The sequence below is a fragment of the Argopecten irradians genome, chromosome 5 (assembly GCF_041381155.1).
Source record: "Argopecten irradians isolate NY chromosome 5, Ai_NY, whole genome shotgun sequence".
In the NCBI taxonomy this organism is placed as follows: Eukaryota; Metazoa; Mollusca; class Bivalvia; order Pectinida; family Pectinidae; genus Argopecten; species Argopecten irradians.
This window is the reverse complement of record NC_091138.1, coordinates 17,206,771-17,226,395: the sequence shown is the minus strand read 5'-3', so window position 1 is coordinate 17,226,395 and position 19,625 is coordinate 17,206,771. Positions and strand designations below refer to the sequence as shown.

The following is a 19,625-nucleotide window of genomic DNA, read 5'->3' as shown; positions in this document are numbered from 1 at the left end:
GGGAAGAATGTAAATGCTGTTACTTGTATGGCAGTTCAATTTTGGTGAATTAATATATCATTGATGCGTTTGTTCTATATGCAAATTGCTTGTCTGTGAAGGATGAATGAAAATCATTAAACAGAATTGTTTTAAGCACGAGATTTCCCAAGACATCTGAATTCAGAAACCGTTGTTGGTGAAGAATTGCCATATTCAATTCATAGCATTATGTATCTCCTTGGTCATACCAGAAAGAAAAAGAGTTTGATTCCATTTAACATTTTGTTGAAAACACATTGTTGCAATGAAAAAAAAAACAAGAACACATTTACTGATTGTATAAGTCTACAGTGTCTTCTCACCACAGTACATATGTAAACAACATCAAAACAAGTAATGTCATTGTTTAATATCAAAATGGTATTGTAAAATATTAAGACTATGTGCTGACTTCCCTATGTATCATTTTCTATATGTTCCTATGTCTAGCATAGTGGACACAACCAGTAACTATCGTAAAATGTTATTTAACCCGCCTTATTCATATAAAACGCTGTGACAGTGAGTTGTGGGACCTTTGGCAATGCTTGATCACATCATACCGAATGCAATACTACACCAGTATTGTATGCACAGTTTAACATTAGCTCACAAGATTTCAGAATAAATATATATCAATCTTTCAGGGCTTCCTCCAATGCAGCCTGTTGAGCTTTAAGCTCTTCCATTCGGAGTCCAATAGTCCTAACCACATTTTGTTTCTGTGTGTCGTCAAGTTTACTTAGAAGTGAGCTGTATTCCTCAAGTGTGTCGTTAACTGCTTCCTGGGCTTCAGCCATATCGTCTGAGAAGTAAACGGTTCCTTGGCTATCTCTCTGAAAGTAGAAAAATGACGTGATTACTTAAACTGAATGGAGTCATTCTAACTCTCATTGTTACATGACCATTTCCACTGCCAAGTCAAATAGATTGCGGCTAACGTTTAACACCTCACATTGCCATTAAACCATTTAATAATGTATTACGGGGACAGGCCGGCAAGATTAACAATTTTGTGTGATATTTTTTTTTCTTCTATAAGGACATATGCATTTAATATCAAGCATCCTAGTAAAAATCCATCATCTAACATGACATACATACTAGGCCTATCATGATATATAAAGTCATAGAAGATTGTGTCATAATTGCCGAATTCGTGCACATTTTAGGACCAAATTCCCCCAATCATAATGGCATCTCATAATATTGCAATCATCAGAACCCTTACTGCGTCTTGCATCAGTTCCCGGGCGTCCGTAAATTTGTCCGTGAGAACGTCCATCATCTTTTTGACATCTTCGTCGCGAACACTGGAGTAGTGTATACTTGTTAAACAAATAGGCCGACCATATACATGATGGCTCGACGGAACAGTACGGTCGACAAAGCTCAAATCGGTCTGTAAACATTTATGACAGCTTCTAAAACGATACATAGGATTTACTAATCTCGGAGCACTGACAAGAACCATTCTCCACAAGGACGCGGCCATTTTGGGCGAGTTCGTGTGAGAAATCAGCGGAACAGAACATTAAAGAAACGTTTTTCGGAAATAAAGTAATACTAATTTATTTCCTTGGAAGATACGCACTTCTCATATAAAAAGAAAAAAAAAACTTATTTGATGGTAGTGTTTATAGAACTAACTGAAATGAAAATTTAATGACTAAAGATGAAGTACCAAATACGCATGTAACTTACAACCTTAAACCATCCACACTTAGTTTCATATACCATATGGCCGGTGGTTATTGTTATTGAATGGCGATTGTGGGTTCGAAAAAAAACCATTCATTAATTAATCCTACCAGAACGAGTTGAACTTTGGTCCGAGTACAGTGGTTTGAGAATTAGTTACATTTGTTGGACCCAGCAGGGTGTCCAGAGACCATTTTAATGTACTTTACGGGAATACGAACTTAAAAGATTTTGTATCAAGACCCCAAAAACATCTGAAAATGATCTATGGATACTCTGGTGGATCCCATCCTCGAAAACCAAGTATATTCTATTTCAACTCCATTACCTAGTGTAGGCTTATTGCGTGGGTAACCGACGATGGGTGGGTCCAAATTTATATAAACCTGTGGGCCTGAGCTGCGATAGATATGCTAGATTTTATCTTGCTTTTGGGATGATCTTTTTTGTTGATACTTTGAAATTTTGCATAGCACATGAAGGAAGCATGAATTAATTCTTCGAGTTAATGAGTTGGTTAAAGAAAAGAAAAGAAAAATACAATAAATTGAATATGTTTGCTGAGAATGAAAAGTGAGATCACGTGTGGGAAATCCAATCTGAAATACAATTTTCTACAATAGTATCTTTCTAAGTAAGGATTTAAGCTATATCTAATATATATTTGAACCTATCTTTGTGTCCATAGATCGAACATGTGTTGAGGTACGATTTTACAAGTTTTCGATGTATGACAATGATAAATGGACCACAGGATACCGATAGGTCCGAATGTTGGGTGTAATTATTTCGCATGCCCCTGTTCATTAGACTACCTTAACTTGTACTTGGCTTCACAGCAGTCCACTGTCTCCATCAAGTCTTGAGCTTTATTCTTCTTCATTGTATTGTTAGAAACAGGAACATTCTGTTAAAATTGCTAAACTATAAGCAACATCAAAGGCATTTGCTGACATTAATGGTACAGACATCGAGAAAATGGTAAATTTATAAAACACTCTTTATATATAGCATAAACCCGACTGGTTAATAAGTAAAAACTTTTATATACATTGTACATGAGGTTTAAATTCGTATTCAACATAGTACTTACTATGCACTGGTCAGGTGTATATGATAAACTGGTGTGTTATACTTTGTAGAATACATATTTTACCGATTTTTGAGGAAGATCCCTAAACTTCTGAAAATGGTTAATAGGTACTACAATGGGTTCAATTGATATAAACAGGAACTTATTCTCAGATCCCTGTGATCTTGATTTGGCTCGCAATGTTCATGCCAAACCAATGGTTATTTCGGTTTTGAATGTCTGATTTTCGAAAAACCAGATAAAATTGGGTCATTTTATCAATAAATCAGGACAATATTGGTCATATCAAACCATGATATGATATTAAAACTTTGTATTGATGAAGAAAGGTCATGTTTAAAAGAATACACTTAAAAATAATTAGCCAAGGGATTTTTTTTTATAAACCGGAGGTCCCTTTGCCTGTCAACAAAAACAAAGAATAGTCTGAACTCTTTGTTTCTGCAAGGACGTATATGAGAAGGATAAGTCACACTGGGTTTTTGGGGAGTATAACGTAGGAGCTTTTGTGTTTGTGCAATGACCGTGACGTTGGGCGACGACCGTTTTCCTTTGATATCCGCCGGCGCAGCCTTTGATGTAGCTTGCGGGTGCGAGGGTTACCGTCTCACTTTCTGAAGCGGGGCCGTCATTTCATGAGCTGTCGAGTTTTTTAACGAAAATTTAAGACATATCTTCTAAATCTTACGTCCTTAAAGCAAGTAATAAACGTTGTGAAAATTAATAAACTTTACATTGGTGTTTCGTTTGACTTGATAAGACAAGTATTTGTTGAGAAAAACGGTTTTTATTCCCGGTTCATAGGCGTCTCGCGTGGTGTTTAGTAGTGTAAAGAGACAGTCACGAATCCTTCTCCCTTATAAATCCTTGGTTTCTGACATGTACAAGTATCCTTAATTCTATGTAGTATGTAATCGAACGCACTCCGCTATGAAAACGGATATTGCTTAGTGCGCATGCGAAGGAAGACCTTAATAGAAATACCCGGATGTTGCATTCGAAATCTTCACGGTGTTGGATGTTGCAGGTATTATTTCATATTTTACATGTGTTATGTTGTGAAATTATCATTGAAATCAGTTCTACATGCTTGCCTGACAATTGACCTACTAAAAAATGTTTGTTATTGGTCAATACATTGCACGAGTTTCTTAAATCAAAATAATTTTATCAACCGGTGTCGTGTCTCGTGGCCTGAAACAATGTGGATTCCATGTTGTTATCATTCGATTATTAGACCGTCTAGTTGACGGCTAGTTCATTCGGGCATGTTTTAAAATGTTTATCGTATAACACACATATCAAATAATATTACATTTGAATTATGAACCAAAATTAAAGTGAAAACGTGTTTCATTCTGAAATTTAGCTTGACCTGTTTTCATTTTATGCGCAAAAGAAATGGTGGTAAGCCCCCACGTACACCACCACGAGGTCTTGAGCCATGTACCAGTGTCAGCTAATGTGCTGGATAAATGCTACTTTTTGTGTAGAAGTGATTAATTTATATTATTTTGATGATTTGATAAAAATATCGATGCATCCATTGACATAATGGGATTTCTGTACCTGTGATAGATGTCAAGGCCATAATGATTTATTGCTTATACGTATACTTGTTCTGTAGTTTTAACGTGCATACGACTTTTGTCAGGAAATTATCACAGTAAAGATATAGTTTTGCCTGCATTGTGGTTATGGTTATGCTTCTTAATATAATATTAAATGATATCATTTGATATTATATTAATTCCAATTTACTTTGGTGGTACCTATATTTTATCCAAAATATCGTGTTTAAATTAATATAAAAATTATGATGTCATAGACTCATAATGATGCCAAAAGTATCATATGGCTGTAAGTTTAGATAACAAGTACAAATTGACCAATGGAGCAAATTTGTGCAAATTCCTTATAATACATCATTTTTTTATATGAAATTTGTATGAAATTATAATACAAGGGAAGAGGTTGAAGGGTAATTGTTTTGCTTGCAAAAAAATGTATATAATGTTTGATCTAATCTGCTTTGTTTCATTAATAATGCTTTCTTTAATTATTAATTTTTACAAAATGCATGGCAAATAATTAACCAATGCTATATTTTAGTTTTTGTATAAATTATATCATTTTAAGCAAAGCCTATCTGAGAGTGCAGCAGTTAATCCATTCATTTGTTTGTTGTTTTTTCAAACGTTTATTAAATAGAAATATATCTATGTTGTGAATGCAGTTTAGATGCCAGATAAAGAACAGCGGAAGAGTTACCTCCCCTGATCCATCAGACTTATCGCTCCATGTGTTTTGTTCTTATTGCATTGCTTATTGTGTGCATTAATTTACTGTAATGCTAGAAACCATTTATAGAATTATAAATTATTAGAATCATAGCTTTGCTGAATTACTGGAATTGAGTAAAAACAATATTTAGCATAGAATACTACTTTCACTTTTTTGCTAATATATATGACTGCGGCTACAAAACATATCTCAACGTCATTCTCCCTTGCCAGAAGGAAAATTCCAAGGCAAATGATTAAGTAACTTTAATTTTGAGAAATTTAAGGCTTGAATTAGGAAAAAAGTTAGGTATTGCAATTATCATTGGGAAAGCAAAAAAAAAAAAAAAGCATTGCATTTACATTTGTCATCAATAGGTAATGATGAATGACTGAACATAACATTCATTTTTTTCAGATTAACCAATGCTATGCCTGCAAGTTCTTCAGAAAATATCGGGCAAATTGAGGAGACATTGAAGTCCTCCTTGGCTGGGGAGGAGAGCTTAGATAGTCAACTTCTGTCCTCCTCCAAACAAGTCCTTTTGCAAAAGATTGATTTCAAACCAGCAGAGAAGCCCTACTCTCTGCAAGTGGACTCTTTGAGAGCTAAATATATACCTCTGAATCAGTGCAAAAAATATTCTACTGAGCAGAATGGCAGTAGTAAACAGAAAGAAGGTAATAAGATTGAATGATAACAGAATACATTGGTATATTTTTTTTCAGGATCAACAGTAAACTATAATTTCTTTGTGATATATGTATTTTTGAATTTATAATGACATTTTTAGGAAGCCTTGGATTTTGAAATAGACTTAGAAATTTTGATTTATGACCCTGATTCCTGGGAACGTAAGTCAAAATTTTAGAAATATGTTGCCTATTGTCATACAAAGTTCAGTTAGAGTAACAATACAATCTAAATGACAAATCTGATAATGACTGCAGAAATCATTGTGCATATCATTCACGTCATTTACGACTTGTCTTCACTGATATCAGATTGATACATTTGACTTTTTTACTCTTAGGAAACCCTGTATGTAAAACATATACATGTTTGATCAAAAAGAAAATACTATTTACTAATTTGAAATGTTGACTATAGGTTCCAGAATGAATGGAGACGGCGATTCTCTACCAGCACCTAAGGTTGTATTGTACCCTGAGGAGAAGGTTCAGTTAGAATGGAGGAAGATGCAGAAGATCGGGGCAGGTTTGGTGAACATGGGGAACACCTGCTTCCTCAACTCCACGCTGCAGTGCCTCACCTACACAGCTCCTCTGGTCAACTTCTGTCTTAGCAATGAGCACAGTACAACATGTTAGTAACTCAAGTAGACTATGCTTGTTTGTTTTCAAAATGTTATAAATATGTTGGAATTTGCCTGCTTATTCCTTATAGTATATATTACACAAACTACATGAATTGTCTTTATTTTTGAAAATGTGTCATTCAAATTCAGTTTAACATTAGAAACAATGCTTTTTTTTCTTTTTTTTTTTGCATTTGATAATAATTCAAATAATAAGACAGAAGATTATAAATATTAACTTCAGAAACTACTGCTTTGACATGCATGTTCAAACAAATATGGTATATAGATTCTGATTTGACATTTTGATATAGACATAGAATGATGAGTTAAATGTTTTTATTATAAAGAACATATATTTTACAGGCAAACAAGCAGGATTCTGCATGATGTGTGAACTACAGCGTCATGTTAAGCGTTGCTATGAAAACTCAGGAAATGCTATCAAACCACAATCTGTCTTACAGAAACTAAGAAGTGAGTCTTATAGCAAACCTTTACATACAGTATGGTATAGCATTGTATTAAAAACAATAAGGATGTCATAGAACAGTCTTTAAATATCAATTCTCGCCTTTCTTTTAGAATGATTGGGTTAAAGTTTTGAAGTAAGCTAAAAAGCTTGCTTATGTTATAACATATTAGAAACTGTGGAATTTCAATTAATTTGACTGTATATTCTGTGTTTATCAATAGATGTTAGATAACATTTCACCTTAGTTCTATAACTTTCTTTGTAGTGATAGCCAAACATATGCACTGGGGACGTCAGGAAGATGCTCACGAATTCCTGAGATATGTGGTTGATGCCATGCAGCGGTCTTGCTTGAATGGACATAACAAGTAGGTTGATAAAACATAAAACGAAAAAAGAAAAGCAAAAGTATATTGGACCATATTTAACCTTTCAATGTTATGCAAGATTAGACTTATATCCAAAATTTAGTAAAGAGGTACATGCAATTCTAATCTTGGTTCCCAAAAGCACATAAAGAGATCTGTATTTACTTTAATCTTAATGGGTTTCAATGGTTTAAGAGAAAATGAAAAGCATTTCTTAGATATAGAGGATCTTACATGAGTCTCTATGTAATATGAAATTTATCAAACGAGTTCAATATTTTAGATGCCTCAAGCCTTACGGCGAGTAGCATATCAAATTAATTAACGAGTTTGATAAATTTCATATCGCATAGTCACAAGTATACGATTCTTTTTATCACATAACTTTTTTTATAGAAATATATGCAAAACTTTAAATTTCATCTCTATATAAAATAGTAGAAATCAGGCCAGGATGTGACATTTCCGTCTGCTTATTAAAACAATCATACGATGTTGTACATATATCATGATGTCAAAACTACATGTGACGTCATAATAGAGTTATTACACTTGTCTTACAATATTTATGACATGGTCGTATGACATGGCTGGACATGCCAGTTATGTGATAAAATATCTTTTGTTTTATGTTACAGATTAGATAAGTTCAGCAAAGAGACAACTGTTGTGAACCAAATATTTGGAGGATTTCTAAGAAGTCAAGGTAGGTATAAGTCCTAAACAAACATGATGCTGTGTTAAGGGTATTATGTTCTGATTGTATACTTATCACTCAATGTTGGTGACAATTTCTCTTGTATACTATATCCATCAGGTCAAACATGTTGATATATAACAGTGAGAGACTGTAATTGTGACACCTTTATACTTTCAGTCCAGTGTATGAGATGTAAGGAGATGTCCAATACATACGACCCATTTCTAGATGTCAGCTTGGATATTAAGGTGAGAACAAACATTTAAATATCAGACAAGCAACTACCTATGATATATATTCCATTTAAAAGGAAAAACTTGTCTGGTTATACAAAGGTTCCAAGAAATCATAAACATCAGAAAGTGTCACTTTAATATTTTATCTATGTATTGTAAGCTGATGATGAGTAGCTACTCAAACCTTACACCTTGGCCACTTAAGGTTATAAGATTTATATTGGGGTCCATTTTGTCAGGACATACGATCAAACTGTGTAGAAAATATGAGTACCATAAAAATAGTATAAAGAAATAAAGGGTACAATAACTAATTCATGATGTGCATTGTTATAAAACATCAGTTCTTTTTACATACCAGGCTGTACAGACATTGGAGAAAGCTTTGGAGAAATATGTACATCCTGAGACACTGGACAATGACAATGCTTACATGTGTACAAAGTAAGTACTGCAATCAGTGTTACAAAAACGATTTTGATCACATTTGTATTGTGGTGACAGGTATTCAAATTTTTAATTAACTTTCAGATTCATAACCTGATCTGTCTTTTCTTTCCATTTTAGATGCAAACAAAAAGTTCCAGCTCACAAAAGATTTTCAATTCACAAGGCTCCAAATATATTGACAATTTCATTAAAAAGGTATGTGGTTGTTTTATTATGGGATATGGAAATGCTCGAAAAGAAGACTGAATATGAAGGCTTTATATGGTCATCTCCTGAGGAATCATAATTAGTGCAAACAAGTAACCCTTCTTGCACACTATCCTCCCAAAAAACTGAGAAATAAAAGGCATTTAAACATAATAGAAATGAGCAGGTAATTATTGAAAAAGAATTCTATATGAGTTTTGTCATTACAATTTGTTTTATAGATTTGACTACAACAGGTTGATGGGTAAAGTGAGTCGACATATTCAGTTCCCAGAGAAACTCAACCTTCGTCCTTACATGAGCAGTAGACAAGTAAGTGGAGAATGGGTCAAAAATGGACAACTGCATTTATGTAATAGTATCATCAGAAAACAAAACTGATTTTGGTTTAATATTGGACATTTTTGGGATGATATTTTGATAATTATGGATTAAAAATGTTTTTTAAGTTGATTGGATAAATGTGTAAATTGACTCTGTGGAGTAAACGCAACTTCGACAATAATCATTAAGATAGTTCTTTTAAAGTTGATTGCTATAAATCTATAGATTTTCTCCATATCCTATATATTTTCGTCCATTAGAAAATGTCTGCAGTGGTCTACTTTTCATATAAGTATAATTGATGTGATGTCATTCCAAGGAATGTTTTTATTATAGGAGATTGTTTTATGGCTGATTGTATTACAGGGAGAGAAAGTGATGTACCAACTGTATGCTGTACTGGTACACTCTGGCTTCAGCTGTAACTCGGGACATTACTACTGCTATGTAAAGTCTCCTAGTCAGATCTGGTACTGCATGAATGACTCCATGGTAGGTCTATTTAGTATACTTAAGCAATAAACTGTTACCAGATTGGACATACAGTTGATATGAAGCCCATCCGGAAGGAAGATAAATAGAATGGCGCCCGTTAGGGCGCCATGAATATTTATCTTTCGGACGGATGGGCTTCATATCAACTGTATGTCCAATCTGGTAACAGTTTATTACTTATATTTCCATTACGATTATTAAAATTCAACACTATACATGTATATCCTTTGAATTTTCCCGCTTGCGCTAGTGTTGACGTCACCAAGTTTAATAAACGGAACAGCCATATCATCAGCTTCTGAATATAGTTCAACACAAAACGGTTTGAAACAAGCGAACAGATGAAAATTATGCGATGATATTTTTTAATACATGCTAATTTGTAAACATAATAATACTATTAGATTTCAAAGACCACACAACTTTAAAACCACTTTTTAAATTATTTGACCGTTATGTATAGGCGTAAGTATATATTGTATACACTGTCCGTGACGCGGCGGAAACGTTAAATATTCATACGCTTGACCAGATTGGAGTTCATAGCGTGATATTGCCCATCTGGTTTAGCATAGATCCAACGGGAAACTGAAAGTAGAATGTAAATATAGTACAATAAGTTTGTAATGTTTAAAGCAAAGTCATGGTTATAATGTAATAATTTCCTTTCCCTGTCAAGGTTCCTTACATAAGATGTCTGTAATATGTGTATAAAAAGCTGTGCTTTTAATGAAGTAGCTTCAGTGGTTCCGTGATGTTTGTTAATATAACCATATTTTACTGTATTTAATCATATAAATCTTTTATTTGTTATGTATGTTTTGTAACACTTAATCAGTATAGCTATTGTAACTCCTAGTCTTTTCTCTCTGATTTTATGATTTCAATGCTTAATGATAAGAGAGTAGATGAGTTGATAACATTTTATTTTAAGATAGAATTGAATGCTTGATATATAAGAAAATCATATTAAACTGCTGATCAGAAATAATTCATTTTCCTAAATAAAGATCAGATAGATATGAATAAATTTCTCTAAAGAGGTGGATCTATTTGCCTGATGCTTCCATTATTAATGCAATTCTGTAAATCTGAATATAACCATGATTTTTAATTCTATTTACAGGTCCAACAAGTCAGTGCTACCCGTGTTTTGTCTTGTGAAGCCTATTTACTGTTCTACATCAAGTCTAAACCTTCTCAAATGTCATCAAAGTCTGTTCCAAGACCATTAAACAATAAGGTAATTCTTTTCAAATGTTAACAAATCATAATCAACTGTAAATTTTGTTGTTTAAATGTGTTTAAATTTAGAATAAACATTCCAGTTTATTATAAAAAGACATAGATATTAAAATAAGAAAAATGCATATTTGTTCTTGAAAAATAATCAGGAAGAGTGTCTGAAGCATTAAATGTTTAACTTTTCTTGAGCAGACGGTATATTTTTTGAAAATAAAGGAAGAATGTAATCTGATTGATGTTTATTTGTCATTTCACAGGCCCCTGTCATTGGTCCAAACCTTCCACCAAACCACACCATTAACAATAAGAAATTCAAAGTCAACGGGGTCATCAGTAAGTATTGGGCTGTAGAGAAATATTTTGGCATAATTTTTGCAATATACTTTGTAATTTTAGAATTAATCTTCCATGTTCTAACACTTAAACTTGTTATCATAATTACTAATTGCAATTCATTATTTTTATCAATAATCTATTACGATTTGATGTTATATCTGTATCTTTTGCTGTTTGACAGGTGGCCCTAGCAGTGACCTGGGATCTAGTGTGGCAAGGAAAATCAACAGTTCTTCATCATTGTCCTCATCTTCCTCGACCCAGAAGTCGATTACAACACAACCCCATAGTACTCCATTACCTGATAAACGTGATCGGGTAGCCTTTGGTATCAAACCTCAAACCTCTGTCAAACAGCCAACAACACCAGAGGACAAGCCAAGAATTGTCATGCAAATCAAAAATGGCAAAGTTACCACATTTGAAAAATCGCCCAATGGCAAATCAAAGATAGTTAAAGATTCAGACCAGGTGAAGTCACTGTTGGTACCATATGGGGACGACAGTGACTCAGATTCTGAATACACTACCAGTATAAACAAAGGTAAGAAAGCAGAAGTTAAATCACCTAAAAAGGAGGATAAAAAGGCAGGCCTACCTTTGTTTTCCCAGAAAAATATTCGAAGACATTTGGACGACTCTGCAGTTGTTTTTGACAAGAAACTAAACGCCACAACATCAGTACCGGGAAATGCCAATCTTTTGGATACCAAAGGACATGGCGATAGTAAAAATCATCGGCTGGATGGTCTCAATCTTATGGTTAGTCCATCTAAGGATTTGAATTTACAGTTCAGTGATAAGACTGCATTCAGTCCAGGAAAGCGAACACTTGGTGATAACCCTGGCATAACGTGTGTGACTAACCTGGTGCCTGCTGGGAGTTCAAAGGTCAACTCCACAACAAACTGGCAAGTGTTTAACCAAGACTCGGCTCCAAGTCCCTCTGTCGGTTCTTCCTCCAGTCGGGACAGCGTCAACTCTACCACAGAATGGACAGTGAGTGGCAATAAGGACCTGAATTTGTACCCAAAAGTGCCCGAGAGACAGTTTCCCGGGTGGAAAGTGCAGGAGAATGAAAAAGGGGGAAATTGTACAGCGGACATAAAAGATGGCAGGCCATCTTCTTTAGCAGAATCTGCTAAGGAGCATAAAACTGTGTGTGATAAAACCAAGGAGTCGTGTAAAACCGACACACTGCATGTTTCTAACTCTAGTTCTGATACAGCCTCTTCTAAGTCCTCTTTTACTTATCAGACAAGTGAGGTAATGGACGACCGATCAGTCGATATATCGGACAAACAGAGTCTGCTTTCTGACAACCCGGAGTGTTCAGATGGGAAACAGTCCTTACATAAAAAACATAAAAAGCACAAGAAACACAAAAAAGAACACAGAGACATGAAGTATCAAGAAGTCACTCATGACAGCGATAGCTCAGGTCGAATTAAAAAACATAAGAAAAAGAAACATAAGTTAAAGAAGGAAGATAAGAAAAAGATTTTAAACGGAGACGAAGAGTCGGAGGACAGCCAGGAGTTTGTATGGGTAGAGAAGACCAAGGATTCTCTTAAAGGTCCCAGTGGAGATGAAAAGGCGGGGGAAAATAAAGGTAAAGGGATTAGTTAGGTGTATTTGAGATACTCTTAATGGAAATGAAAAAAGACAATAGATATGGTTTCTATAATTGAAGAAAGTGTCATTTTGCTTATATACACACATTTCTCAAAAGTGTTAAGATATGCTGATATTGTACGTGTATTTCAATCCTAAAATACTGATGGCTGATATAAGATCTTTTTATATTGCTACAGCTCCTGTACAGAGCTGGGATCACCACATCAAAGATGGCTACAAACGGTCAAACAATGGACCTGGTGGAGACACTCGATCTGGTCAGTACTGGGATGGTACCAAGAAAGCAAGGGTCGCTGAAGAACTGGAAAAGTCTGCTCACCATGTTTATGGCTCTTCAGGTAATGTCATAGCTAGGTACAGATTAACTTATACCATCTATCCTCTGAGCCCCTAGTTAGCAGTCCTTGTCTACCCATAGATAATTGGCAAACAAATACCGGCTACTTAACGACTACAGGCTAACACATGAATACAAGATGTATATGAATTCTAGGGAATCATAAAAAATCATATATATCTCTTTATACCTGAGTTGAGGTTTCATATGTTTCATGACTTGACTCCTTTTCCACATATTCTTTTCTTATATATTTGGCATCTTAGAAATAATGTTCTGACTATTCTTGTTTATACAGTGGCATCATGGAATGGTGGCAAAAGTTCGTTGGACATAGAGGCAGATCGTGAGAAGGAAAGAAAACGTGGCTGGTCAGATGCCTATGATGAAGAATTTGATCGAGGAAAAGTAAGCGACATTAATATAGTTGTTTACCAGATTCAACACAGACAAAAAATCAAATGCCTTCATTTTATATGTTGGTTGCCAGAAGTCATATAATTGCAAAAAGTGATTTATTTATCAAACTTGACTGGGTAAGATATTGATGGATTATATGTCAGTAGATGAAAAAGACACAAGAAAAAGAAAAAAATAATAATAAAATTTCAGAGAATGTTATAAAAGATTTTATAAAACTTGTCGAACCTATCCGTATATGCTACTGGCCTATCATATATGTGGGGAGGCTACTGCTGCATTACCTCTGTGGACTTACCCTGTCTGCTATCACAATAAAAATAATGTTATCACAGTGTCATTACAATGGCTGTCTTGTCGTCAAAGATAGAATTCCTGCAGGAATTATCAGGAAAAATTACAAGAAGTCAAGTTCAGGTTTGACATAGAAAAAATGTGGATGATGTATGTATAATGGCAGTGTAGATCTACATACTCTTGGGTGGTAAGTTCCATGTTTCATAATATGTTGTGACCCTTTGTATCCTTTAATGAGAGATTATGAATAATGGTATTTTTATATAATATTCTATAATTTTATTTTGATTTGTCTTTTTCAGGTGAAGAAAGTTAAAAAGCATTACGCTAATTTTGACTTCTTACCAAACAATAACTTCCAAAAGATGCAAGATGAACGCAACCAGGATAGAAATAGAGTGAGTAGTACAGGCAGTAGAAAAAATGGGTTTTCAACTTTTTGTTATACATAATTTTGTCTTAATGGCAATGCAGTATTAATAATTTCAATTATTTTACCCATTGGCTTACTTTTAGTATAAATAACACTTTATTCTATAGATTTTGAAAAGTAATAAATTTCATTATTTATTCAAGTACCTTGATTAGTCAAGAAAGTCAGTGATAATTACTATGTTTCGTATTTTGTGATTAATCCAGAAATTTATCACACAGTGATTATTTTGTACAGTGGAAAGGCTCATATGAAGGAAGTTCCTACCACAACAACGGTTACAACAATGGCACAAACGGATCTCACCACAAACCTTCCAATGGTCCTCACTTCCATGGCTATCATAGCGATCATCGACACAACAATCGCAGCAGCTACTTCCAACACAGCAACCATTCATCATCCAAATACCATAAGCATTGACACTCAAGGTGACCTTTCCATGGACTAGACTCACTGCAAGGTCACGCTAAGCTTTGCCTTGGACTCGCCCGGCCAAAGCTTTATCACAACTTGCTTTGAACTCATCTGCAGCTAGATCGTTAACAGAAATGATCAGAGTTCGGCTGGAAAGGATTATGTCTAGAATTGGTCTCACTTTCTCTGGGAATTTTTCAAATCATGTTCTGTTACAGTGTCTCTTGTAGTTTTCATTGTTCAGATTGATTTTTGTTCACTGTTTTAGAAAGACTTGACATTAAGTTTTGTTAAATTAGACGGAATGTGTATATGGATTAACTCTGAGGAAGTGTAGCTTAGCTTGTAGGCAGTGTTAGTGTACTGCAGGGGAAAAGTGCAAATCTATATAGTAAATGATTGTCCGGTGTGTTACTGTTAGATGGACAACTGCTGAGCAGTTGATGTACTGGAATGTTTGTAAAACAGAATATGATGATGTATCCATTTCTATATTTGTAGAATATATGATAAGCATGTGTGATTTTCTCAGTCATGAGTTTTAAAAATGTGAAAATGTTATTGCTTACAGTTAACTATTTATTCTGAACTGAAAAGTTTATATTTTAAAGTCAGTTAATGTACAAGTTTAAGAGAGCGAGAGAGAGGAAATTATATTATGATTTCTGCTGTGCTAAACATGGAAATGTAAAGTAACGCTTTATTATAGTTTTGTCTAAAGATTAGTGTTAGGTTATGCTGCTTACAACAAGTAGTTGATTACTATAGAACAGTACTGTTCAATCATGCTGCTTTGGTCAATAGTTGTTTTGTTTAAGAATTGTTTTTCATCTTTTTATCAACTTACAAAGATTTTTATCAAATGATTTATCAATGATTTCATTTGACTTGAAGCAAAACCTTTTTATATATTTGCTTTTAAAAACAAGAATTATGATTTGTACTGCTCATATGCTTGTACACATGTATTTGAAATCATGTATTTAAGGAGGAATTTAAATTGTAAATGAATTACAGTATGAAATCACATCATGATGAAAAATTGAACATAACTAAAATATTTGTTAAGGATTCTTCTATTAAATTATGACAACACTGCTATTTTCGTTTGATACAGTTGGACCGTTTGTAAAAGAAAATTGTATAATTCCTGACAGACCTGCACATCTTGATACAGGCCTATATGAGAGCTTTTTGAAAAATAATATAAAATCACCAGGTCTGTCATTAATTCAAAATAAACGGTCGAACTATATGAACTAAATTCCATACTATTACTGGTAATTCTTGTTGACTTATTAAATCACCTCTAAGGATGGTAGTTTTCCATGATGAAACGTCATGGGGTGAAGTTAATACATAGAAAATGTCCTGGAGGCTAGAGTATCGGAATGTTATCCCTGATCTGGTTTTTATCAGGTAAGTGTCATACAGTGATATGATTTCCATGTTGTGGTACAGTGTTGGACAAACAATACATTTGGTATAGACATTAATCTTGGACAAAAACAGGGCAGAGAGTTTATTGTGAAACTTTATATATAGAGGTGAGATACATGTTAATTCTGAATTTACAATGAATTTTCATTACATTTTCATGAAATATTATTTTATTTTTGTTACAAGATCACCCAAAGGCTTTAAAGATATTTTGATGGTTGAGTATTTATTTATGGATAAGACTGGATATTTCCATGATCTACTTCCCACAATTTTTTGGGTGATAAAAGCTTTCAATTAGCTTATTTCAACTTAATACAGAAAATCTTTTATTTAATAATAAAGCTGTTAAAATTTATGTTTCTTATTATCTTGTGTCAGAAAATTTGACATTGAATTTGCTTATAGAAATTGGGGTCTGATGAGAGCCCATTGAAAATCATCAAATGAGATGGAAATAGAAATTGAGCTATTAAAACACACCTCTCAGTTCTCAGATTTTCTTTCTCAAACGTATGTTTTTAAACAAAAGGCAATTCATGATAATTCTGTTGTAAAGCTAACTGCTCCACCATGTCATAAAGATCATATTGACATGTGAAATAATACTTATGTGATGTGATTTCATTAGATGTGATGTCGCAGAAAAGTTGTATTGTACCATCCAAATTAAAGGTCACCTTCCTTCTATGTTCATGACTTTGCTGCTACTTTTACATTACAAGTTGTGTGATTAATAGAATTTTGGCTGTGAAAGATATGAAATTAATACTTACAAATTTAACAATCTGATATACTGTCTACCAAGAGGCATGTGTAGTATGTCAAGTTAGTGTTTTATAAATTTGGAATACATTGTTTCAGAGTAGCCCATGAAATATCCTTTATGTTTTGCCATGTCAGGAACTGATATTTTCATGCTGCAGACATGTCTAGTTTCAAGTATTTAGTAGCAATGAGAATGTGATACATAATTTGTCACACTATTTTAGTACTGCATTGCTTCCTTGTACATGTAAAAAAAATCCTTGCTGATGTTGTCTCTAAATTAAATGTCTTTAATATTTAGGCTAGTGGTGAATCTGGTTTAATACTCAGGAAATTATGGGAAAGAAATAAATCCCTATTCTATATTTTCAGCCTTCAGACTGTTGAGCTTTGACCAATAACATGCATTGGTACCTGTTATAGAACATGTAGATGCTATCTCTAGTTACTCTATCCTTAGTACCATACGTGAAACTTGTGTAATGTGTTCTAGTAACATTGTATAACTATGTAGTCAGTCCAAGTGTATACTCCCCATCACACACATTACATCCGATGTTGATATTCAGTAGACTTATATTAGATCTCCATGAGCGAATGCGAAATGTTTGCATGCAGAGTAAACCATCCATTATTTGAAATAGCAGTGTCTTTGTGCTATCAGGATTAACCCCTGTTTTCATATTGGATACTGTAATAGTATATAGATATAATACTGTAAAGGTGTTTCATCAAGTCATGTTGCACATATGATGAATGTCAATAAATGCAATGGAAGACAATTCTTCAGTCATAATAACAGTGTTTTATTTGTTTGTTACAATGGTATTGAGCTTGTTTATCCTCCACCTTTCACTGACCAGGGATTATTGCCTATTATATGCAGGCTGATAAACAAACTTTAAAATACAACAAAAATGTACTAGTATCCAGCTATCTGTTTGTCTTTGTCGTGCTTTCTGCATTAATTAAAGTTATCAAAGTAAATTCCTTTCCTGCTTAAAGCTGACAATGCAAGTTAACAAGAATTCCATGGAAGTGGATGTGTCGCCTGCACAGCATCACAAAAAATAGTTAATTAATGTTGAAAATATTGTTAATAATAAGGTGAAGTTAGCAAATCCAGTAACTCTTTCAAATATTGATGGATTTTGACTAGTATCGAACCCATCTTCGATCTCATTGATATAAAGCAATACACCAAATTTGGTTGAAATGGGACAATAAATACTGAAGTTATATAGTGGAAACCATGTTTTGATGATTTTAAATTCCCGTAACTCTTGCAAATATTGACGTATTTTGACCAGTATCATACCCATTTAAGATCTCATTGATATAAAGCAATATACCAAATTTGGTTGAAATCGGACAATAAATACTAAAGTTATTGAGCAGAAACCATGGATTTATCTGTTTTGACGATTTTAAAGTCCCGTAACACTTGCAAATATTGACAGATTTCAACCATTATTAAACTCATCTGAGATCTCATTAATATAAAGCAACTTATAAAATTTTGTTGAAATTGGACAATAAATATTTAAGTTATCGAGCGGAAACCATGGATTAATCTGTTTTGAGGATTTTAAAGTCCCATAACTCTTGCAAATATTGACGGATTGTGACCATTATCGAACTCATCCGAGATCTCATTGATATAAAGCAGTATACCAAATTTGGTTGAAATCGAACATTAAATAATTAAGTTATCGCACGGAAACCGACACCGACATAGTGATACCCAAGTGTCGCCCTTGCGTTGCATTTGAGATTTTAAAAAAGTAAGGAAGTTTTTTTTTCAAAGTTTGTTTTTAAAACAACTCCTAGTGTTTCTAAGGAAGTGCAGTCGCCAATTTTTTTTAACTCTGTTTGGATACACGACATGCCTGCCGACCCCTATATAAAGCGCATGAACCACACAAACAGGCAATCAGTCAAACACTTTCAATTTAAGGTGTTACAACTAACACCTGACCGGCTGTAGATCTACTGTACAATATACTGCTACCCAAGACGTATTTAAATAATAAAGAATACAAGAGGCCCATGGGCCTTAACGGTCATCTGACTCATGGCACAAAACAACAAAGTCACAGTATAAAGTATTGGTTAACGATTAATATAAACAATAAAAGGAACTCCTTAGTTGAATATGTAAGTTTCTGAAAAAGGTAAATGTCATTTGTTGAACAAACTTGGTAGCCCTTCATCCAAATATGATCGAAACCCATTCAAGGATTAATATAAGGAGGAGTCAGATTTTAAAGCCAAATTTAAGCAAAGCTCCCATTTTGGACCTCGGTCATACTATCCCCATGGGTCTTACCTCGGTCCTTTATAAAATATGATTGTCCTTACCTAAAATTCCCCCTTCTGAATCAATTAAAACCACTATAGACCAATTTTCATTGAGATCGGAGACTGAAACCTTAAAACAGAAAGTGGGCCAGCAGCCATCTTGGAATACCAAAATCTTAACGAAAATGTTTGCATGTTGTTCGGCATCAATTAAAACCCCTATAGACCAATTTTCATTGAGATCGGAGACTGAAACCTTAAAACAGGAAGTTGGCCAGCGGCCATCTTGGAATACCAAAATCTTTACGAAAATGTTTGCATG

The 19,625-nt window shown here is 33.9% G+C and overlaps 2 protein-coding genes across 3 annotated transcripts; one reads left to right on the top strand and one right to left on the bottom strand.

Moving 5' to 3' along the window:
• Nucleotides 1–371: 371 nt before the first annotated feature.
• On the bottom strand, nucleotides 372–1,545 carry LOC138323047 (uncharacterized). The gene is made up of 2 exons (XM_069267376.1): nucleotides 1,253–1,545; nucleotides 372–857 (listed from the first exon to the last, which is right to left on the bottom strand). Exons 1-2 carry the CDS (start codon nucleotides 1,514–1,516, stop codon nucleotides 657–659), a joined length of 465 nt encoding a protein of 154 aa, XP_069123477.1. The 5' UTR covers nucleotides 1,517–1,545; the 3' UTR covers nucleotides 372–656.
• A 2,245-nt stretch (nucleotides 1,546–3,790) lies between these two features.
• On the top strand, nucleotides 3,791–15,897 carry LOC138323046 (ubiquitin carboxyl-terminal hydrolase 36-like). 2 transcript variants are annotated; one of them, XM_069267373.1, is made up of 18 exons: nucleotides 3,791–3,842; nucleotides 5,516–5,778; nucleotides 6,209–6,424; nucleotides 6,783–6,893; nucleotides 7,157–7,259; nucleotides 7,898–7,965; nucleotides 8,137–8,207; nucleotides 8,557–8,639; nucleotides 8,763–8,840; nucleotides 9,074–9,164; nucleotides 9,543–9,668; nucleotides 10,798–10,914; nucleotides 11,174–11,249; nucleotides 11,434–12,864; nucleotides 13,067–13,228; nucleotides 13,526–13,635; nucleotides 14,247–14,342; nucleotides 14,615–15,897. In XM_069267373.1, exons 2-18 carry the CDS (start codon nucleotides 5,529–5,531, stop codon nucleotides 14,798–14,800), a joined length of 3,375 nt encoding a protein of 1,124 aa, XP_069123474.1. In that variant the 5' UTR covers nucleotides 3,791–3,842; nucleotides 5,516–5,528; the 3' UTR covers nucleotides 14,801–15,897. The 2 variants fall into 2 exon arrangements, with proteins under 2 accessions (XP_069123474.1, XP_069123476.1); XM_069267375.1 differs by having other exon boundaries at nucleotides 14,599–14,738.
• Nucleotides 15,898–19,625: the final 3,728 nt, after the last annotated feature.